At 47.0% G+C, this 20492-nt stretch overlaps 1 protein-coding gene across 2 annotated transcripts; it reads right to left on the bottom strand.

Annotated features, from left to right (window-relative positions):
• Positions 1-1756: 1756 nt before the first annotated feature.
• On the bottom strand, positions 1757-19282 carry rpl19 (ribosomal protein L19). Of its 2 annotated transcripts, none has more exons than XM_078424701.1 (6): positions 19277-19282; positions 9018-9124; positions 6313-6435; positions 4781-4901; positions 3669-3779; positions 1757-1928 (listed from the first exon to the last, which is right to left on the bottom strand). In XM_078424701.1, the coding sequence occupies exons 1-6, from the start codon at positions 19279-19281 to the stop codon at positions 1805-1807; spliced, it is 591 nt and encodes a 196-aa protein (XP_078280827.1). In that variant the 5' UTR covers position 19282; the 3' UTR covers positions 1757-1804. The 2 variants fall into 2 exon arrangements, with proteins under 2 accessions (XP_078280827.1, XP_078280826.1); XM_078424700.1 differs by lacking the exon at positions 19277-19282 and adding an exon at positions 11882-11938.
• Positions 19283-20492: the final 1210 nt, after the last annotated feature.

Below are 20492 nucleotides of genomic sequence, written 5' to 3'. Positions count from 1 at the left end.
AAATTTGATAAGCAAATCAACGCTGTGGTAAAAGCCAGCTTCTTCCAACTTCGTACCATAGTTAAAATCAAACCTTTCCTCCAATTCGACGACACAGAAAAAATCATTCACGCTTTCATTTCCTCCCGCCTAGACTACTGCAACTCCCTATACACTGGGATCAGCCAATCTTCCCTGTCCCGCCTGCAACTGGTCCAAAACGCCGCAGCGAGACTCCTGACAGGTACCCGTAAAAGGGACCACATCACCCCGATTCTGGCCTCTCTCCACTGGCTCCCTGTACGGTACAGAATCAACTTCAAGCTCCTCCTATTCACGTATAAAGCCCTAAATGGACATTCCCCCCCCCCCCCCCCCTACATCAAAAATCTTCTAACCCACCTCTCTAACTCCAGGTCCCTCAGGTCGGCCGACTTGGGGCTACTCACTATCCCGCGGTCTAGGCTTAAGCCCAGGGGTGACCGCGCTTTTGCGGTTGCAGCTCCTAGACTGTGGAACAGCATCCCTCTCCCCATCAGAACTGCCCCCTCCATCGACTCCTTTAAGTCCAGGCTCAAAACCTATTTCTACTCCCTAGCATTTGAGGCTCATTGAGGAGGCGCTGTGAACTGTTTGCGTGCTACTGTATGTTTCATTTTTTTCCTTAGTACCTAATCAGATGTACAGCACTTTGGTCAACGTGGGTTGTTTTTAAATGTGCTATACAAATAAAATTGACTTGACTTGACTTGACTATTTACACAATAATCCTTTACTCGGTTATATCAACAATAAGATACCATCTTCCCCCCCCCCCCCCCATCACGGCACAAGGTTATAACAAGGGTTTACTGAATTTGATTTTGTTCAGCCACATCAATAATGCAGCCAAGAAAACACATCAACACCTCTACTTCCGCAAGACTGGAAATTCAGCATGCCTCCAATGATTCCTACCAATTTCTAGATGCACTATAGAATACAGCTTGGTGTGGCAACTGTTCTGTCCAAGACAGCAAAATGTTGTATCCTTTACCTGTTCTCTATCTGTGCTTGATTGTATTCATATAGTCTATTATTTGACCTGAAAGCAAGAAAATAAAACCTTTTTTTCCCCCCATTGTACTTCAGTACAGTGACACCATCTTCCCCATTGAAGTACAATGGGGAAAGAAAAAATCAAAATTAAATTTCAAAAACACAATGAAAAGGTGCTAAAAATATCTACAAGGCTATTATGAAGACTATAGGGTTTGAATTCGAAGGGCACGCAGGATGCACTGCGACTTTCTTCCCTTCTGAGTGCTGGAGGTTGCAGGGCGCCCTAGAAGTATATAAAATGAAAATCCATGGGAAATGGCCAGTCTTTTCCCCACAGTAGGGAATCTACCATTAGAGAGCAAGAGGGGTAGGATTTAAAAGCAGCCCGAGACATTTTCAGAGCGATCCATATCTGGAGCAAACCAGATGTAGTGCACAATTATGATATTTTAAAGACACTCGGACAGGTGCATGGCTAGGAAAGGTTTGGAGGCATGTAGGCCAGCGTGGGCAAGTGAGATGAGCTCAGTTGGGCAACGTGATCAGTGTGGAGGGGCTGCTGCATGGTTCAATCATTTTTAAGGCAGAGATTGATGTATTCCTGAAAGGTTACCATGGTTAGAAAAGTAGAGTTGTGGTTACAATGAGATCAGCCGAGATCTTACTGAATGGCAAGGCAGGCTTGAAGGGCCTACTGCCAGCTTATGTGCAAAAGAAAACAGCTCAACCAAGGCAGCACAATGATCAGCTTTTAATTAGTTACGTCTGTACAAGATGATCAGCTTTATTTTTTAGACTCTTCTTCCTTGGCGAGAGTCTTGATGATCTCTTCCTTCTTGGCCAGCAGACGTTCTTCACGGCGCTTGCGAGCTTCCTTGGTCCTCGTTCTCCGAGCCTCCGCCTGGTCACTGCAACACAATGAACCCCAGTCAGCAACATTGCATCAGCTTCAGAGCGGGATGCCACAGTCCAAGTGTGCAGCTTGTTTAGAACGGCAACGCCGATAATTGCCGTGCTATTAGTTTGAATGCCCGCTGGTTAACCTCATACACATTAATAGAATACACCAAAATATATCACAAGGACTTTATCAATAATCCACAGCCGCACAAGGTATCAAGGCAACTGACCAAAACCACTCACAAAGTATTCTTAAATAACAGTAGGAACTACAAATATGCTGAAGAGAGATAAAATGCCGGAGTAACTCAGCGGCTCAGGTAGCATCTCCGGAGAAAAGGAACAATAACGTTTCAGGTCGAGAACCTTCTTCAGACTCCCCTAAGATAGACAATAGTCTGAAGAAGGATTTTGATCTGAAACGTCACTCATTCCTTTTATCCAGAGCTGCCGTCTCTCCAGCATTTTTTGTCTAACTTCTTAAATAGTACGCTTGGCAAGGAAAGGATAAAGACCTGGGCCTTGGCAGCCAAGAATGGTACAGCAACTACACCAATTGAGCACAATTATGTCAGAGGGTGTAGAATCAGGGAACTGCAGATTTATAGAACTGCTCATTTACAATAAAAAACAAAGTGCTGGAGTAAATCAGCAGGTCAGGCAGCACATCTGGAAAACCCCTGAGTTACTCCACCACTTTGTACCCAAGAGGGTGATTAGAAAGAGGGGAAAAGATAAAAGGACTTTAGAAATCAGTCCTGTTGAACTGGGAGCCATAACAGGTGTAGGCCAGGAAGCACTGGAGTGAAGGGTGTAGTGAGTTAGGATAGACAAGAACTTTGGATGCTAACGTATATAGTGTAAAGAGGACAGCCAACTAGGTGCTGTAACTACCAAGTTTACAAGTAGGACTGAGGTTTAAGGGTGGCCCAGTGGCTGCCTTACTTTTAGACTTTAGAGATAGTGCGCGAACAAGCCCTTCAGCCGTGCCGCCAAGCGATCATCCTGTACGCTAGCAGTATCCTACAAACTAGGGAATTTACAGAAGCCAATTAACCTACCAACCTGAACTTGGGAGAATGTGGGAGGAAAGTGGAACAACCGGAGAAAACCCACGCGATCACAAGGAGAACGTACAAACTCCGTACAGACAGCACCCGCAGTCAGGATCGAAGCTAGGTCTCTGGTGCTGTGAGGCAGCAACTCTACCGCTGCACCGCCCAACAGTGGCACAGACCCGGATTCGACCAAGGCTAGAGGACTGTACGCAGTATGTATCATTCTACCCGCGACTGTGTGGGGTTTGTCCAGGATGCTCTGGTTTAATCCCAGTTTCCAAAAGCGGCTGGTTTGTTAGTTAATTGGGTCTCTGTTAATTGCCCCTAGTGTGTAGGGTGGAAGCAGTGTAAGGGTGATCACCGGTCGGTACAATCTTGGTGGGTTAAAGGATCGCTTTCCATGTTGTATTTCTAAACTGAGTAACCGTGGTAGGGCAGGATTGAAGCAGCCGTCGAAACAGCACGTCTTATTGAGGGAAAACGTAGGGGAAAAAAACCCTCAAAAAGCTATTTTTAAATCAAGTTTGAAACATGATTCAATTAAATGGTTCTTCAAATAGGCACTGAAGCTTAAGACAATTAGAAAGGAGGTTTAACCAATCCCAAGAGCCTAACGCACTCATACCCAGAGTCAAAAATTAAATGGCAATCTAAATTGGAAGTACTTCTTTGAAATCTATAAACACTTACGCCAGAAGCTTCTTGCGAGCCTTGTCTGCCTTCAGCTTGTGAATGTGTTCCATCAAGATGCGTTTATTCTTGAACACATTACCCTTCACCTTCAGGTACAAACTGTGATACCTGCACAGGTAGCGTAAAAAAAAAACCACACAGCTCTTATCCGTTCAGACCGCTGAAAGTTGATGACTTTATTTTTAAATGCCCCCGAGGATAAAATATTTTGAACAATTATACCGTTCAAGGTAAATGAATAAATTATCGCAAAATACAGCACAGATTTAATTTACAATTTAAAATGTGCATCCGAAAATATTCATGCTCGATTTCCAAGTGGATGGAATCAGTTTGAAAGTGCGTAAGAAATTGCATTTCTGTAATCCAATTTTTGCATTATTTACACCAAGGCGACTTTCCAATTAGTTAGATCCAAGGGGAACTCAAGTATTTCAAAGTCTCTTGCCAGAACGCACTGACAATATTACTGTACACCACAGTACCCAGCTGAATTGGTGTTTGTGTAGTTCATTTTGAACCTCATTAGAAAGATTCACGTGGATTTAATTAACCTAATTGGTTTTAGCCAGGAGCGCAGGAAGTAGGGAACACTGAGATTAGTACTTTCAGACCATGGAGTACAAAGCTCAAAATCTCCAAAATACAATGTTCTTAATTTTTGTTTTGCAATGAAATAACTGACGGCATCGCAGATTGAACCACGAGCTCATCAAGATGTCAATAGACCAAGTGATTCAGCAAACGGATTGCAGCAATGGTAAAGGCAGAGTACGTTTGCATCTCGATTCCTCAAGGAATCAGTGGTGCTAGGTCAATTTTTAGTTTTAAGTCAGTTATGAGTAAAATAGATGGATTAGCCATAATCTAATTGACCTGTGAGATTAAAGGTAGACACAAAATGTTGGGTGTATCTCAGCGGGACAGGCAGCATCTTTGGAGAGAAGTAATGGGAGATTGGCTCCCACATAGTTCGGGCTAAGGAGGAGGGGTGGGGGAGAGAATACTATAACCATTTGGGCTTTGCGTATGGGCCAAGCCTATCCTCGAGACTAGCTCTCAACCTTCGGGCACGGCTTTTCTAGGCACAGTATTGAATGGAAGCTCACATGTGGCGATCGATCTTCTTCGACTCCCTGTATCTACGAAGCAGACGCCTCAGGATTCTCATCCTTCTCATCCAGGACAGCTTCTCAGGCATACGGGCATTGGCTGTACCCTTGCGCTTACCTGCCCAGGAGCACACCCAAAGGAACGTTTTAACAATCACACACAAAGCACAGGAAACAGAGTCAAAACAAACATGCCCTGGGGAAAATCACCACCAATTCATCATTGCTATGGTCAACCGAAGCCGGAAAATTAAGAAGCAGGATGCAAGCAACTGAGTTATGAGGAAACACAAGATGATTTTCAGTCGGTAAATGAGTCACCCAAGGTGACTGCTGAGACAGGTCAACACAGAATGTATGATATTGGAATTTGCATTTATTCTAAAGAGACACACAAATTGCTGGAGTAACTCAGCCGGACAGACAGCATCTCCGGAGAAAAGGAATAGGTGGCGTTTCGGGTCAGAACCCGTCCTCATTTATTCTATAGTAGCTGCTGGGCAATTCAGCCACTCTGCAGTTCCATAATGGAATTTAAAGGACAAGTTTTGTCGCACACAGCAGGTCATTTCACAAAATAGTCCCACATTAACACACACCTAAGGCTTGGCGTGGATATAAGCAGAACTTCTAAAAGCATCCCACCAGGTCATGCCTACCGAACAAGAATGAAAACGCCTAACCCACTCGCAAAGCCGACAAGCAATCAGAGCACTAAACCTTGGTGGCCATCACGACTTTTTGGTGGACAGCTTGGAGTGTGGGTTAGGGGTTTTCATTCCTGCTCACTAGAAGTGTGGCTACTAACTACTAGCAGGTATGTAAAAGAGTGGCTACAAACTACCAGCAGATATGTAGAAGAGTGGCTACTACTAGCTGGTATATAGAAGAGTGGCCACTAACTACTACCTAGCATGTAGAAGAGTGACTACTAACTACTAGCAGGTATGTAGAAGAGTGGCTACTAACTACTAGTAGGTATGTAGAAGAGTGGCTACTGGCTACTAGCTGGTATGTAGAAGTGTGTGGCTACTAACTACTAGTAGGTATGTAGAAGTGTGTGGCTACTAACTACTAGTAGGTATGTAGAAGTGTGTGGCTACTAACTACTAGTAGGTATGTAGAAGAGTGGCTACTGACTACTAGCTGGTATGTAGAAGTGTGTGGCTACTAACTACTAGCAGGTATGTAGAAGAGTGGCTACTAACTACCAGCTGGTATGTAGAAGTGTGGCTACTAACTACTAGTTGGTATGTAGAAGTGTGTGGCTACTAACTACCAGCTGCTAAGTAGAAGTGTGGCTACCAACTACTAATAACTGCCCAGGGTTAAATCTCCCACCAAAAGTCATATTACAGCTAACTAAATAAACCCATTTGGTTACATAATTTTCTTTAATGTCAAAGCACTAGAATACCAACGGCTGATGCAATATATTCGCCGTCTACCCAAGACTCGGACCAAATAAAGAGACAAAATGGAAGATCCTGCGGCATATTTAATTTTTGGACGGCAGGAAAAGCACTTACCAACCCCCATATGGCGTCCCTTTCTGCGTGCAATGGTGTTCTTCCTGCATCGAGCCCGTGAATGCACCGTGACGGGCTTGCGAATAATCAGGCCATCTTTAACCAACTTTCTAATCTGTTGACCTAGATACAGGAAGGAGGGTTGATGACGAAACTCATTGTTTGAGAATATTTTACCTCAACACAATAAAAATCCAAGCACGGAGCGGAATTACTGGAACTAAAAATACTGTACCAAACATTTGACAAATTAACGGGAATTGGCCACACATAAATTTAAAAACCATCTGCCATTTAATAAAATCTGGAACTTTATCCTGTGCCTCAAGTCCATTTCCTTGCCCAGTCCTTTACCTCAGTTTAGTGATACAGCACGGTAACTAGTGTAAGAAAATAACTGCAGATGCTGGTACAAATCAACGGTATTTATTCACAAAATGCTGGAGTAACTCAGCAGGTCAGGCAGCATCTCAGGAGAGAAGGAATGGGTGACGTTTCGGGGTCGAGACCCTTCTTCAGACTGATGTCAGAGGGGTGGGACAAAGGAAGGATAGAAACATAGAAAATAGGTGCAGGAGTAGGCCATTCGGCCCTTCGAGCCTGCACCGCCATTCAATATGATCATGGCTGATCATTCAGCTCAGTAGCCTGTACCTGCCTTCTCTCCATACCCCCTGATCCCTTTAGCCACAAGGGCCACATCTAACTCCCTCTTAAATATAGCCAATGAACTGGCCTCAACTACCTTCTGTGGCAGAGAATTCCACAGACTCACCACTCTGTGTGAAGAAATGTTTTCTCATCTCGGTCCTAAAAGACTTCCTCCTTATCCTTAAGCTGTGACCCCTGGTTCTGGACTCCCCCAACATCGGGAACAATCTTCCCACATCTAGCCTCTCCAACCCCTTAAGAATTTTATATGTTTCTATAAGATCCCCCTCAGTCTTCTAAATTCCAGCGAGTATAAGCCCAGTCTATCTAGTCTTTCCTCATATGTAAGTCCCGCCATCCCAGGGATCAATCTGGTGAACCTTCTCTGTACTCCCTCTAAGGCAAGAACGTCTTTCCTCAGGTTAGGAGACCAAAACTGCACACAGTACTCCAGGTGCGGTCTCACCAAGGCCCTGTACAACTGCAGCAGAACCTCCCTGCTCCTAAACTCAAATCCTCTTGCTATGAATGCCAACATGCCATTCGCTTTCTTCACTGCCTGCTGCACCTGCATGCTTGCTTTCAATGACTGGTGCACCATGACACCCAGGTCACGTTGCATCTCCCCTTCTCCCAATCGGTCACCATTCAGGTAATACTCTGCTTTCCTGTTCTTGCCGCCAAAGTGGATAACCTCACATTTATCCACATTATATTGCATCTGCCATGCATTTGCCCACTCGCCTAATCTATCCAAGTCACTCTGCAGCCTCCTAGCATCCTCCTCGCAGCTAACACTACCACCCAGCTTCGTGTCATCCGCAAACTTAGAGATGTTGCATTCAATTCCCTCGTCCAAATCATTAATATACACTGTAAATAACTGGGGTCCCAGCACTGAGCTTTGCGGTACCCCACTAGTCACTGCCTGCCATTCCGAAAAGGACCCGTTTATTCCTACTCTTTGCTTCCTGTCCGCCAACCAATTTTCTATCCACCTCAACACTGAACCCTCAATACCGTGTGCTTTAAGTTTGTACACCAATCTCCTATGTGGGACCTTGTCGAAGGCCTTCTGAAAGTCCAGATATAACACATCGACTGGTTCTCCCTTATCCACTCTACTAGTTACATCCTCGAAAAATTCTATAAGATTCGTCAGACATGATTTGCCGTTGGTAAATCCATGCTGACTTTGTCCGATGATTTCACCACTTTCCAAATGTAATGCTATCACATCTTTAATAACTGACTCTAGCATTTTCCCCACTACCGATGTTAGGCTAACTGGTCTATAATTCCCCGTTTTCTCTCTCCCTCCCTTTTTAAAAAGTGGGGTTACATTAGCTACCCTCCAGTCCTCAGGAACTACTCCAGAATCTAAAGAGTTTTGAAAAATTATCACTAATGCATCCACTATTTCTGAGGCTACTTCCTTAAGCACTCTGGGATGCAGCCTATCTGTGGACAGGAAGATAGAGGGAGAACTGGGAAGGGGGAGGGGAAGAGAGGGACAGAGGAACTATCTAAAGTTGGAGAAGTCAAACTGGCGCTTCAGCCCAACGAGTCCACACCGATCAGCTGTACTCTAGCTCTATCCTAAACACTAGGGACAATTTACAACTGCACAACTAGGGAAACAACATTGGGTATTTTAAGTATTACATATCCCCCCCCCCCCCCTAAGCTAAGAATTTAGATTATTTAAGTAGATTAAATTTAGCACCCAACTGAAATAAAAACAATTCCCTGGCCAATAAATAATTATCCCAGCCATACATTTAAGCTGTACAGTCTGTTGCATCATCCTTCAAGGCCAAACAGGTCTACATGTTCAACATCAAAATTATGAACAAGGCTCAAGAGGAATACATTTCTTACTGCTATTTAATGTTCTATGCAATTACACCTTCAAACTAAAGGAAAGCAGACTGTGAAATCAAGCATAAGTGGAAACACAGATATTTGGGCTCATTCAGAAGAGGGCAGTTGAAGGCACACGGAACAGACAGAAAAATAAGGACGAACAAGATCAGATTAAAGCGCATACTTACGAGAATTGGCATTGGCGATCTCATTGGTTTCATTGGGATCCAGCCATACCTTCTTCTTCCCGCAGCGCAATACGCTGGAGGCAAGCCTCTTTTGAAGCCTAAGCATGCTGTATTGAAAAAGAGAACAAAACTAGTTTATGCCTGGATGGATAAATGCACAATTCCTGGTTATTCGGTATTCTGGTTGGGGTTGAGTTGAACAACTGACTTAAAATTCACCTCAGCAATGTCCAAACCAAACTGAAAAATGCAATTGAAGTAAGGCTCATTGAAGAAAGATTTTGAAAAGATTAACCCAATAGGAGCATGGAGATGATGGATGTTAAATCATGGGAAGACTTAGATAGATATTTGGTTTATTAAGGACTCCAGACTACAGGGAATGGGCAGAAAGTTGAAATCAAAACCAACATCTGACTGGCAATGGGTTTAAAAAATGGCAGAGTTTGCTCAAGAGGAATAAATTTATTACTGCTATTTAATGTTCTATGCAATTACATCTTCAAACTAAAGGAAAGCAGACTGTGAAATCAAGAATAAGTTACCATTATCTGCCTTGCGTTCTGGTGACATAAAACTGTGCTGGAGGAACCTCATGAGATAGTCAGTGTTTCAGGTCGACCCCCTGTATCGGGACTGGCCATCCTGAAACGGTGACAATCTCCTTTCCGCTAGAGCCACTGCCGTACAGCGCCAGTGATCCAGGTTCTCTCCTGATCTCCGTGTGGAGATCTGTGCTGCCCGCGTGGAGTTGGCACGGTCTCCCTGTGACCATGTTGGTTTCCTACAGTTGCACTGGTTTGCTACCACATCCCAAAGACGTGCAAGTTTGTTGGTTCATTGGCCTCTAAAAATGGCGCGTGGAGTCGATATGCAAATGGTATAACATGGAACTGGTGTGAGCGGGGGAATTGCAGGCCACTGACAAACAAAACATCCCCAGGGCACTTCTCAGAGCCACACAAGTCATTAAAACTGACGGCAGAAACATTGGACGAGGTAGTTCGGCAAGATTGTTTGAAAATTATATAAAAAGAGGTTGTAAAAGGAACCAGCAGCTGAAGGCACAACTGATCCAGTGAAATTAGTTATATAGGAAAAAAACTGCAGATGCTGGTTTAAAGCAAAGGTAGACACAAAATGCTGGGGTAACTCAGCGGGACAGACAGCATCTCTGGAGAGAAGGGATGCTGCCTGTCCCGCTGAGTTACTCCAGCATTTTGTGTCTACCAGTGAAATTAGTTCACATCTGCTCAAGGAGTGACCAGTCCACGTCTCATATTTTGGGGGGCAAAAAATTCTGGAATAACTCAGCTGGTCAGGCAGCATCTCCAGAACATGAATGTGCGACGTTTCAGGCCAAACTCCTCTTTCACACTGAATTTTCAGGAGACCCGAAACGTCACTAATCCATGTTCCAATGGGGAACCTACGTGGAGGAGTCAGACGACGAGAACAAAGAGAGACTATTGGGGACTATAATGAACACCTTGTACCTGGCGGCACCCTATATGTGGTGACTCTTTGCATACCTTGTGGATGGAATGCAAAACAAATGAATTTCACTGTGACATGTCCAATGCTGCCGAACCTGCTGAGTTACTCCAGCACTTCACAGAAGGCTGTGGAGGCAAAGTCAGTGGATATATTTAAGGCAGAGACAGATTCATGATTAGTATGGCCATGGGGAGCAGGCAGGAGAATGGGGTTAGGAGGGATAGATCAGCCATGATTGAATGATGGAGTAGACCTGATGGGCTGCATGGCCTAATTCTGCTCCCATCATTTAAAAGAGCACTTGTTGCTGTGAACTAGCGTCTGTAGTTCTTTGTTTCTCCATTAAGGAATGGTCGAGCCCCTGCGTGAGGACTGATAGACACGAAACGCCCACCCCCTCCACATGCTGCTCGACCCGCGGTGCTCCTGCTGGTGTGTCTGATAGTGACCCGTCTAATATCTCCCCCACGATACAAACCGACCATTCGGCCCATCCGATCCATTCTAGCTCTCTGCGTTCTAACCCCACCGGTTCTCCACCTCCCGGGCCCTGTGCACCGTGTGGCGGCAGAGTAAGGCGGGCGGGCCGAGGCTGGGCCTCTGCAGGCCGCCTCCCGCTGGGCCTGAGACCGGGGCTCGGGGCCTCTCCAGGCCGCTGCTGCCCTTCTCCGTGGCCCGGGTCGGTCTTCCATTGTCCGCTCCGCTCCCCGGCCTTCGACCCCCGGGTCTGGGGCACTTCCCGCTCCCTGGCCGTTCCCGGGTCCGAGTCTGGGCCCCTCGCCGGTCCCCGCTCCCCGGGTCTGGGCCGTATCCCCGGGTCTGGGCCGTATCCCCGGGCCGCGGGTCTCTGTGTCTGGGCCGTATCCCCGGGTCTGGGCCGTATCCCCGGGCCGCGGGTCTCTGTGTCTGGGCCGTATCCCCGGGTCAGGGCCGTATCCCCGGGCCGCGGGTCTGGGCCGTATCCCCGGGCCGCGGGTCTCTGTGTCTGGGCCGTATCCCCGGGCCGCGGGTCTCTGTGTCTGGGCCGTATCCCCGGGTCTGGGCCGTATCCCCGGGCCGCGGGTCTCTGTGTCTGGGCCGTATCCCCGGGTCAGGGCCGTATCCCCGGGCCGCGGGTCTGGGCCGTATCCCCGGGCCGCGGGTCTCTGTGTCTGGGACGTATCCCCGGATCAGGGCCGTATCCCCGGGCCACGGGTCAGGGCCTTATCCCCGGGCCGCGGGTCTGGGCCGTATCCCCGGTCCCTGGGTGTCTGGGGCCGCGGGTCAGGGCCGTATCCCCGGTCCCTGGGTGTCTGGGCCGTATCCCCGGTCCCTGGGTGTCTGGGCCGTATCCCCGGTCCCTGGGTGTCTGGGGCCGCGGGTCCCACCTCATGGCGCCTCGATCGCGTTGGCCGGAAAAGAGCGAGCATGCGCAGAGCCGGCCGCTCCACCCGCCCGAGCCAAACCAACCCCTCCAGCGGGGAGGGGGGTGCGTGACCCTCCACTCCCCTCATATCGCCCCTACACCCTCCCCGTCACCCACACAACCCACACAACCCCCACACCCTCTAAATGCATCAACAACCACCCTCTTCTCCACGCACATGTCATCTTCCCCTGCCGACTGAGCTTTAACGTGTCCGCAGCGAGTCCCGGTACACCCCTGTTGAAGAGTGCGGCGGCCCTTGCACGCTCTGCGCGATGACGTAGGACCCTCGGCATGCCAACGCGCCCGACGCAGTGACGTAACGCGGCGGGTGGAGGTGGCCGCCCGTTACGTGATGACGTGTGTGAAATGGGGACATGTCCTGCTCTTCTCTCCTGATCTGCCATCCCTTGTCCAAGACTGGGGGCTGATGCCTGATGGCACAATCATTTACAAATGTAATTCATAATAGACGAAAATACCAAACAGGAAAAAATATTCCAAGCCTGGTTAAGCAGAGAACAGTACAGCACAAGAACAGGCCCTTCGGCCAACAATCTCTGTGCTGCAAATGATGCTCAGACCATCACTTATCTATTAGATTGTGCACGTCGGATTGATTGCACCAGTTGAAACAGGGTGGACCACCTGACGGTTGCAGTCTCCCACCCCACACACATCGCAGACCTCACAGTGAAACCACCGGGAGTTGACCTCCATCCCAAGCAATAGCTAACCCCGAACAGTATCCGCACCCTCCATGCAAGAACAGCCCACCACCTGCACAAGTGGGGGATGACAGACAGCCCTGCTTGCGACTGCGGATATCCAGACCAGACCATCCCACACATCGTGAACGACTGCTCACTGAGGCTTTTCCCTGGTGGCATCAAGGCCATCCACCCAGCAACTGATGCTGCCCTGGACTGCATGTCTACCCTTGACCAACAACTTTAGGCTGTGCACGCCATACGCAAGAAGAAGAAGACTTATCTATCTGCACATAATCCATATCCCTCCATTCCTTGCATATCCATATGCCTATCCAAGAGTCTTTTAAATGCCATTAACATAGAACATAGAAAATAGGTGCAGGAGTAGGCCATTCGGCCCTTCGAGCCAGCACCGCCATTCATTGTGATCATGGCTGATCGTCCACAATCAATAACCCGTGCCTGCTTTCTCCCCATATCCCTTGATTCCGCTAGCCCCTAGAGCTCTATCTAACTCTCTCTTAAATCCATCCAGTGATTTGGCCTCCACTGCCCTCTGTGGCAGAGAATTCCACAAATTCACAACTCTCTGGGTGAAAAAGTTTATTCTCACCTCAGTTTTAAATGACCTCCCCTTTATTCTAAGACTGTGGCCCCTGGTTCTGGACTCGCCCAACATTGGGAACATTTTTCCTGCATCTAGCTTGTCCAGTCCTTTTAATAATTTTATATGTTTCTATAAGATTCCCTCTCATCCTTCTAAACTCCAGTGAATAATTATTTGCTTCAATCAAAACCACCAGCAGTGTGTTCCAGATATCACCTTCTGTGTAAAAAAATTATCATATCATATCATATCATATCATATATATACAGCCGGAAACAGACCTTTTCGGCCCACCAAGTCCGTGCCGCCCAGTGATCCCCGTACATTAACACTATCCTACACCCACTAGGGACAATTTTTACATTTACCCAGCCAATTAACCTACATACCTGTACGTCTTTGGAGTGTGGGAGGAAACTGAAGATCTCGGAGAAAACCCACGCAGGTCACGGGGAGAACGTACAAACTTCTTACAGTGCAGCACCCGTAGTCAGGATCGAACCTGAGTCTCCGGCGCTGCATTCGCTGTAAAGCAGCAACTCTACCGCTGCGCTACCGTGCCGCCCTTGTCCCGCACACCTCCTTTAAACTTTGCCCCCCTAACCTTAAAGCTATGCCCCTACTTTTTCCATCCTGGGAAAAAGATTCTGACTGTCTATCCTATCTATGCCATCAGGTCTCTCCACAAACACCGGCATTCCAGAGAAAGTAATCCAGGTCTGATTTTCCAGCCCCAATTTGTCTGGTTTCCAGACTACAGTCAGAAGAAGGGGTTCCGACCCGAAATATCAGCTATCCATTTTCCCCAAAGATGCTGCTGTCTGACCTGCTGAGTTGCTCCAGCACTTTGTCTCTAGCTTCTGTCCAACCTCTCCCTGTAGCTAATACCCACAAATCCAGACGCTGTCATGCTGGTAAACCTCTGCACCCGTTCCAAAGCCTCCACATTAAGTTAAAGTTAATAGTAGATTAAAAAGTAGAAGGCTTATAACGGTTGTCACAAAGAGCAGTAAGTCAAAAGATCGGGAATGTGTCGGAATTCAGCAGAGAAAGCAGAAAGGCTTCAATAATGAAAGAAAATTGGAAAACAAGAATCAATTAGTAAAAAACACAGAATCTCCGAGGGACCAAATGAGAAAGTAAGCTATTTTTAGAATTAATATTGCACTGTGAGAATGAGCTAAATAATAATGCGGGAAAGGGCCTTTGGGGAAGGATAATTTATAATATGGGAGAATTTTATATTAAGTCCTAAACCAGTGTCACGTATACACAAAGCAAATTAGGAATATTCCATAAATATGTAAACTGGAAAAGATTAGGTGGTGTGTTTCTAAATTATTTATGTAATTTCTTAAACAATGTAGATAAAATTAACGATTGAGCCAGGGGGACATTATATTGAGGGATACGGAAGAGGACTTATTCAGTCAGACTCGGCTGCACGATTTGCTGTCTTGCAGCATCAGAGACCCAGGTTCGACCCTGACCACGGGTGCTGTCTGTACGGAGTTTGTACGTTCTCCCTGTGACTGCGTGGGTTTCTCCGGGTGCACCGGTTTCCTCCCACACTCCAAAGACGTGCAGGTTTATAGATTAATTTGCTTTGGTAAAGATTGTTACTTGTCCCTGGTGCGTTCAGTATAGTGCTAAAGTACGGAGGGGTGGGGTAGGGGTCATCTCTGGCCGATGTAGACTCTAAACTAAACTCTTTGCAATTATTATATTTTATACATGGATTACAGAATAATTTTTTTATTCATCAACAGGATAGCGGTGTCATCACAATGGCCAGTATTCCTTGCTTATCGCTATTTGCAGCAGTATCTTTGGTGAAGTCGTTCTCTGGTGCCATTGTAGAGGAATTGCAGGATTCAAGCCCAGAAAACGGTGGCGGCACAGTGGCGCAGCGGTAGAGTTGCTGCCTTACAGCAGCGCCGGTGACTCAGGTTCGATCCTGACTACGGGTGCTGTCTGTACGGAGTTTGTACGTTCTCCCCGTGACCTGCGTGGGTTTTCTCCGAGATCTTCGGTTTCCTCCCACGCTCCAAAAACGTACAGGTATGTAGGTTAATTGGCTGGGCAAATGTAGAAATTGTCCCTAGTAGGTGTAGGATCGTGTTAGTGTGCGGGGATCGCTGGGCGGCGCGGACCCGGTGGGCCGAAGGGCCTGTTTCTGCGCTGTATCTCTAAATCTAAAAAATCTAAAAAAATCAATGAATGACCATCCACATATTTCTGAGTCAGGAAGAATGGTGACTTGATTGATTGAATTGATAGATTGAAAGATACAGCACGGAAACAGGCCCTTCATCCTAAAGCTGACAAAGGCTTGGGTAATTGGGGCGGCAATGTGGTGCAACGGTAGAGTTGCTGCCTTACATCGCCAGAGACCCGGGTTCGATCCTGACTCAGGGTGCTGTCTGTACGGAGTTTGTACATTCTCCCCGTGACCTGCTTGGGTTTTCCCTGGGTGGTCCACTTTGCTCCCACATTCCAAAGACGTACAGGTTTGTAGGTTGAAGGTAGACACAAAATGCTGGAGTAACTCAGCGGGTCAGGTAGCATTTCGGAAGAGAAGGAATGGGTGACGTTTCGGGTCGAGACCCTTCTTCAGACTGCTGTCAGGGGAGGGGGCAGGACAAAGATAGGATGTAGACGGAGACAGGAGGACAGTGGGAGAACAGGGAAGGGGGAGGGGAAAGAGAGGGACAGAGGAACTATCTGAAGTTAAAGTTTGATTCTGACTATGGATGCTGCTGTACGGAGTTTGTTCGTTCTCCCTGTGACCGCGTGGGTTTTCTCCGGGTGCTCTGGTTCTCTCCCACAGTCGAACGATGTAGAGGTTTGTAAGTTTAATTGGCTTCGGCAAAGATTGTGAACTGTCCTACATGGTGTGTAGGATAGTGTTGGTGTATGTGGATTGCTGGTGGGCGCGGACTCGGTGGGCTGAAGGGCATTGGCGAGCTTTCTTGGTGGCAGCATCAATGTGGTCGGTCCAGGACAAATTGTTGATGACATTTATACTCAGGAACTTGTGATGAAGCGTATCCTGCATTATCGATTCCAATGCTCATGGGTTCAAACAGTTCACTTTGAAAACAGGATTTGCATTATGGCAATTGCCTGGATAACAACTAAGCCTGTAATCCAGCAGATGGCATAGTTATGGCAGCTTTACAGTGTTTAGATTAGTTTAGAGATACAGCGCGGAAACAGACCATTCGGCCCACCATGTCCGCGCCGACCAGCCATCCCCGCACACCAACGCTATCCTACACACACTTAAGGACAATTTATAATCATACCAAGCCAATTAACCTACAAACCTGCACATCTTTGGAGTGAACTGGAGATCCGGGAGAAAACCCGCGCAGGTCACGGGGAGAACGTACAAACTCCGTACAGACAAGCGCCCCTAGGCATAATTGAACCCGGGTCTCTGGCGCTGTAAGGCAGCAGCTCTACCCGCTGCGCCACCGTGCCGCGCTGGAATTGTGATTACCGGCCAGCTGCTTGTGTGATGCTGTGATTGTAAAACCAAGTATTGCAATCAAAAAGATGTGAAGGGATCACAAAATGCTGGAGTAACTCAGCGGGTCGGGCAACATCTCTGGAGAGAGGGAATGGGTGACGTATCGGGTCGAGACCCTTCTTCAGACTGATGTCAGGGGAGGCAGGACAAAAGAAGGATATAGGTGGAGGCAGGAAGATAGAGGGAGAACTGGGAAGGGGAGGGGAAGAGCGGGACAGAGGAACTATCTAAAGTTAGAGAAGTCAATGTTCATATCGCTCTGCTGTAAGCTGCCCAGGCAAAATATGAGGTGCCACTCCTAATGTACAGCAGGGCTGTGACTGAACCGTATGCAAAGAGAGAACGATAAAGTACCATTGAAGTAAATCTTATCAGGATCACATCTCCGAGAAGGCAGCAGAGGGCACCATTGTACAAATGACATAGGAAGGAACTGCAGATGCCGATTTATACTGAAGATAGACACAAAAAGCTGGAGTAACTCAGCGGGACAGGCAGCATCTGTGGAGAGAAGGAATGGGTGACGTTTCGAGTCGAGACCTTTCTTCAGACCCTTCTTGTACCGAATGGCCTGTTCCCATGCTACACGGTTCTATAACTGTACGACTCTCTAACCAAGCAGTTATTAAAGCAGCACATGATTTTTTTTTGTGATTATTTATTTTGGGAAAAAAAATCAAAATACTATCAATACATCCTGTGTAGGAAAATACATCCTTAGCTTTGGAGATAAATACAAAAAGCTGGAGTAACTCAGCGGGCCAGACAGCATCTCTGAAGAAAAGGAATAGGTGACGTTTCAGGTCTTCAGACTGAGAGTGGGGGGGGGGGGGGGGGGGAAGGGAAACGAGACATGTAGACGGTGAAGTGGCAAGGTATAGAACAAAGGAATGAAAGATTAGCAAAAAAGTAACGATGATAAAGGAATCGGGCCATTGTTAGCTGTGGGCTAGGTGAAAACGAGTTACAGACAATGAGAATCAACAAGACGACTTTGAAGCTGGTACCACTTGGGTGGGGGAGGGATGAGGAGAGAAATCAACATTCATACCTCTGGGCTGTGAACTTTTTTGACGTCTGTTCATGAGTGGTAATAGAAACATAGACAACAGGTGCAGGAGTAGGCCATTCGGCCCTTCGATCCAGCACCGCCATTCAATGTGTTCATGGCTGATCATCCGCAATCAGTACCCCATTCCTGCTTTCTCACCACATCCCTTGATTCCGTTAGCCCTAAGAGCTAAATCTAGCTCTCTCTTGAAAACATCCGGTGAATTGTCCTCCACTGCCTTCTGTGGCAGAGAATTCCACAAATTCACAACTCTCTGGGTGAAAATACATCCTTAATTTTTTTAGATAAATGCAAAAAGCTGGAGTAACTCAGCGGGCCAGACAGCATCTCTGAAGAAAAGGAATAGGTGACGTTTCAGGTCTTCAGACTGAGAGTCGGGGGAAAGGGAAACGAGAGACATAGACGGTGAAAGAATCGTGGAAAGAAATTGTTCTGGAATCTGGTATCATCTGCTTCTGAGCTCGAGTACCTTCAACCTGACAGGAGAGGGGAGATGAAGGAATGACCTTCTGAGTGGTCTTTGATGAGTGGTTTGGCTCTTCTGCCAGTGAAGTGTTTGGGGGGGAGTCACGATGAAGTAAATTAAGTCACGATGAGAAAATAAAATGCGTTCCTGAGACTTGAAACAGTAATACCGGTTAATGAAAGATGTGAAGAATTCTGGATTATGTGATTTAGAACTTTAGGGATGTCCGGAAGGATAAGGATAAATCAGTGCAGTGAATCTTACACCAGGCGGCAGGGCGACGCAGCGGTAGAGTTGCTGCCTCACATCGGCAGAGACTCGGCTTCCATCCTTACCTCGGGTGCTGTCTGTGTGGAGTTTGCATGTTCTCCCTGTGACCAGGTTTCTCCCACGTCCCAAGGACCTGCGGGTTTGCAGGATAATCGGCCTCTGTAAATTGCCCCGAATATGTAGTTTAGTTTAGTTTAGAGATACAGCGCGGAAACAGGCCCTTTCGGCCCACCGGGTCCGCGCCGACCAGCGATCCCCGCACATTAACACCATCCTACACCCACTAGGGACAATTTAAAAAAAAACATTTACCAAGCGAATTAACCTACAAACCTGCACGTCTTTGGAGTGTGGGAGGAAACTGAAGATCCCGGAGAAAACCCACGCAGGTCACGGGGAGAACGTACAAACTCCGTACAGACAGCACCCGTAGTCAGGATCGAACCCGGGTCTCCGGCGCTGCATTCAATGTAAGGCAGCAACTCTAGCACTGTGCCACCGTGACCACTAATGGTGGAGCAGCAGTAGTGGCATAACTAGTGTGGATGGGTAATCATTGGTCGGCGTGGACTCGGTGGGCCAAAGGGCATGTTCCCATCATGTATCTCTCAACTAAACTAAACTAAGCTAAACCAAACTAAACTAAACATCTAAACTAAAGGGCGGCACGGTGGCGCAGCGGTAGATTTGCTGCCTCATGGCGCCAGAGACCCGGGTTTGATCCTGACTACAGGTGCTGTCTGTGTGGCGTTTGTACGTTCTGCGTGGGTTTTCTCCGGGTGCTCTGGTTTCCTCCCACACTCAATAATGTACAGGTTTGTCGGGTTAATTGGCTTCGGTAAATATTGTAATTTGTCCCTTATGTGTGTCGGGTAGTGTTAATGTGCGGGGATCGCTGGTCGGTACGGACTCAGTGGGCCGAAGGGCCTGTTTCCATGCTCTATCACTAAACTAAACTAAACCTGAGAATAACATTACTGAGGGAATGTTTAATGGATTGGTATGAAATCACTTTTCTGTTTTAACTGAGTTTTGCTTCAATTATTTTTAATTGATTTTTAGCTCCAATTAAGACAAATTCTTACACCCACGACAAGACGACCCTGTGCGGTACTACATAATTCTGAAGATTTTCAAAGTTCAGCGAGATAATTATATCAACTTCCTCGCTAACTGACTTTAGATTGGTTTCATGAGAAGGGGATGAAGTATTATTTTTCAAAATGTGAAGCATAGTAATTATCTTGCGGTTGGCTTCCACATCGAGACGAGGCAAGAAACTGAATTAAAAATTATTTGTGTGATTTAAAAGGCTGTTGGCAAAATGAGGCAGGGTGTAAAAAATTGTTTCAATAAAAAGTGGGGTAATGTAAGTAGCCAATGGCGAGGGTGGAAGTGCTTCATTGAGCTTGTAATACATTTGACTAAATACTAAACCGATTGATTAAGAGGGAAGAGCAATAAAAATAAATGGACCAATCTGATGGACAAAAAATCCCCCAAAACATTGCTCGGTTAAGATGTCACACCAGACTTTAGAGATATAGCACACCAAGTCCGCGCCGACCAGCGACCTACAGAGTGTAAGAAAATAACTGCAGATGCTGGTACAAATCGAAGGTATTTATTCACAAAATGCTGGAGTAACTCAGCGGGTCAGGCAGCATCTCAGGAGAGAAGGAATGGGTGACGTTTCGGGTCAAGACCCTTCTTCAGACTGATGTCAGGGGGGGCGGGACAAAGGAAGGATATAGGTGGAGACTGGAAGATAGAGGGAGAACTGGGAAGGGGGAGGGGAAGAGAGGGACAGAAGAACTATCTAAAATTCCACCGCAAATTGGAGGAATAGCACCTCATATTTCGCTTGGGCAGCTTGCAGCCCAGCGGTATGAACATTGACTTCTCCAACT

Source organism: Rhinoraja longicauda, chromosome 29 (genome assembly GCF_053455715.1).
Source record: "Rhinoraja longicauda isolate Sanriku21f chromosome 29, sRhiLon1.1, whole genome shotgun sequence".
Classification (NCBI taxonomy): Eukaryota; Metazoa; Chordata; class Chondrichthyes; order Rajiformes; family Arhynchobatidae; genus Rhinoraja; species Rhinoraja longicauda.
The sequence above is the reverse complement of the archived record's forward strand: the minus strand, read 5'-3'. Positions and strand labels throughout refer to the sequence as shown.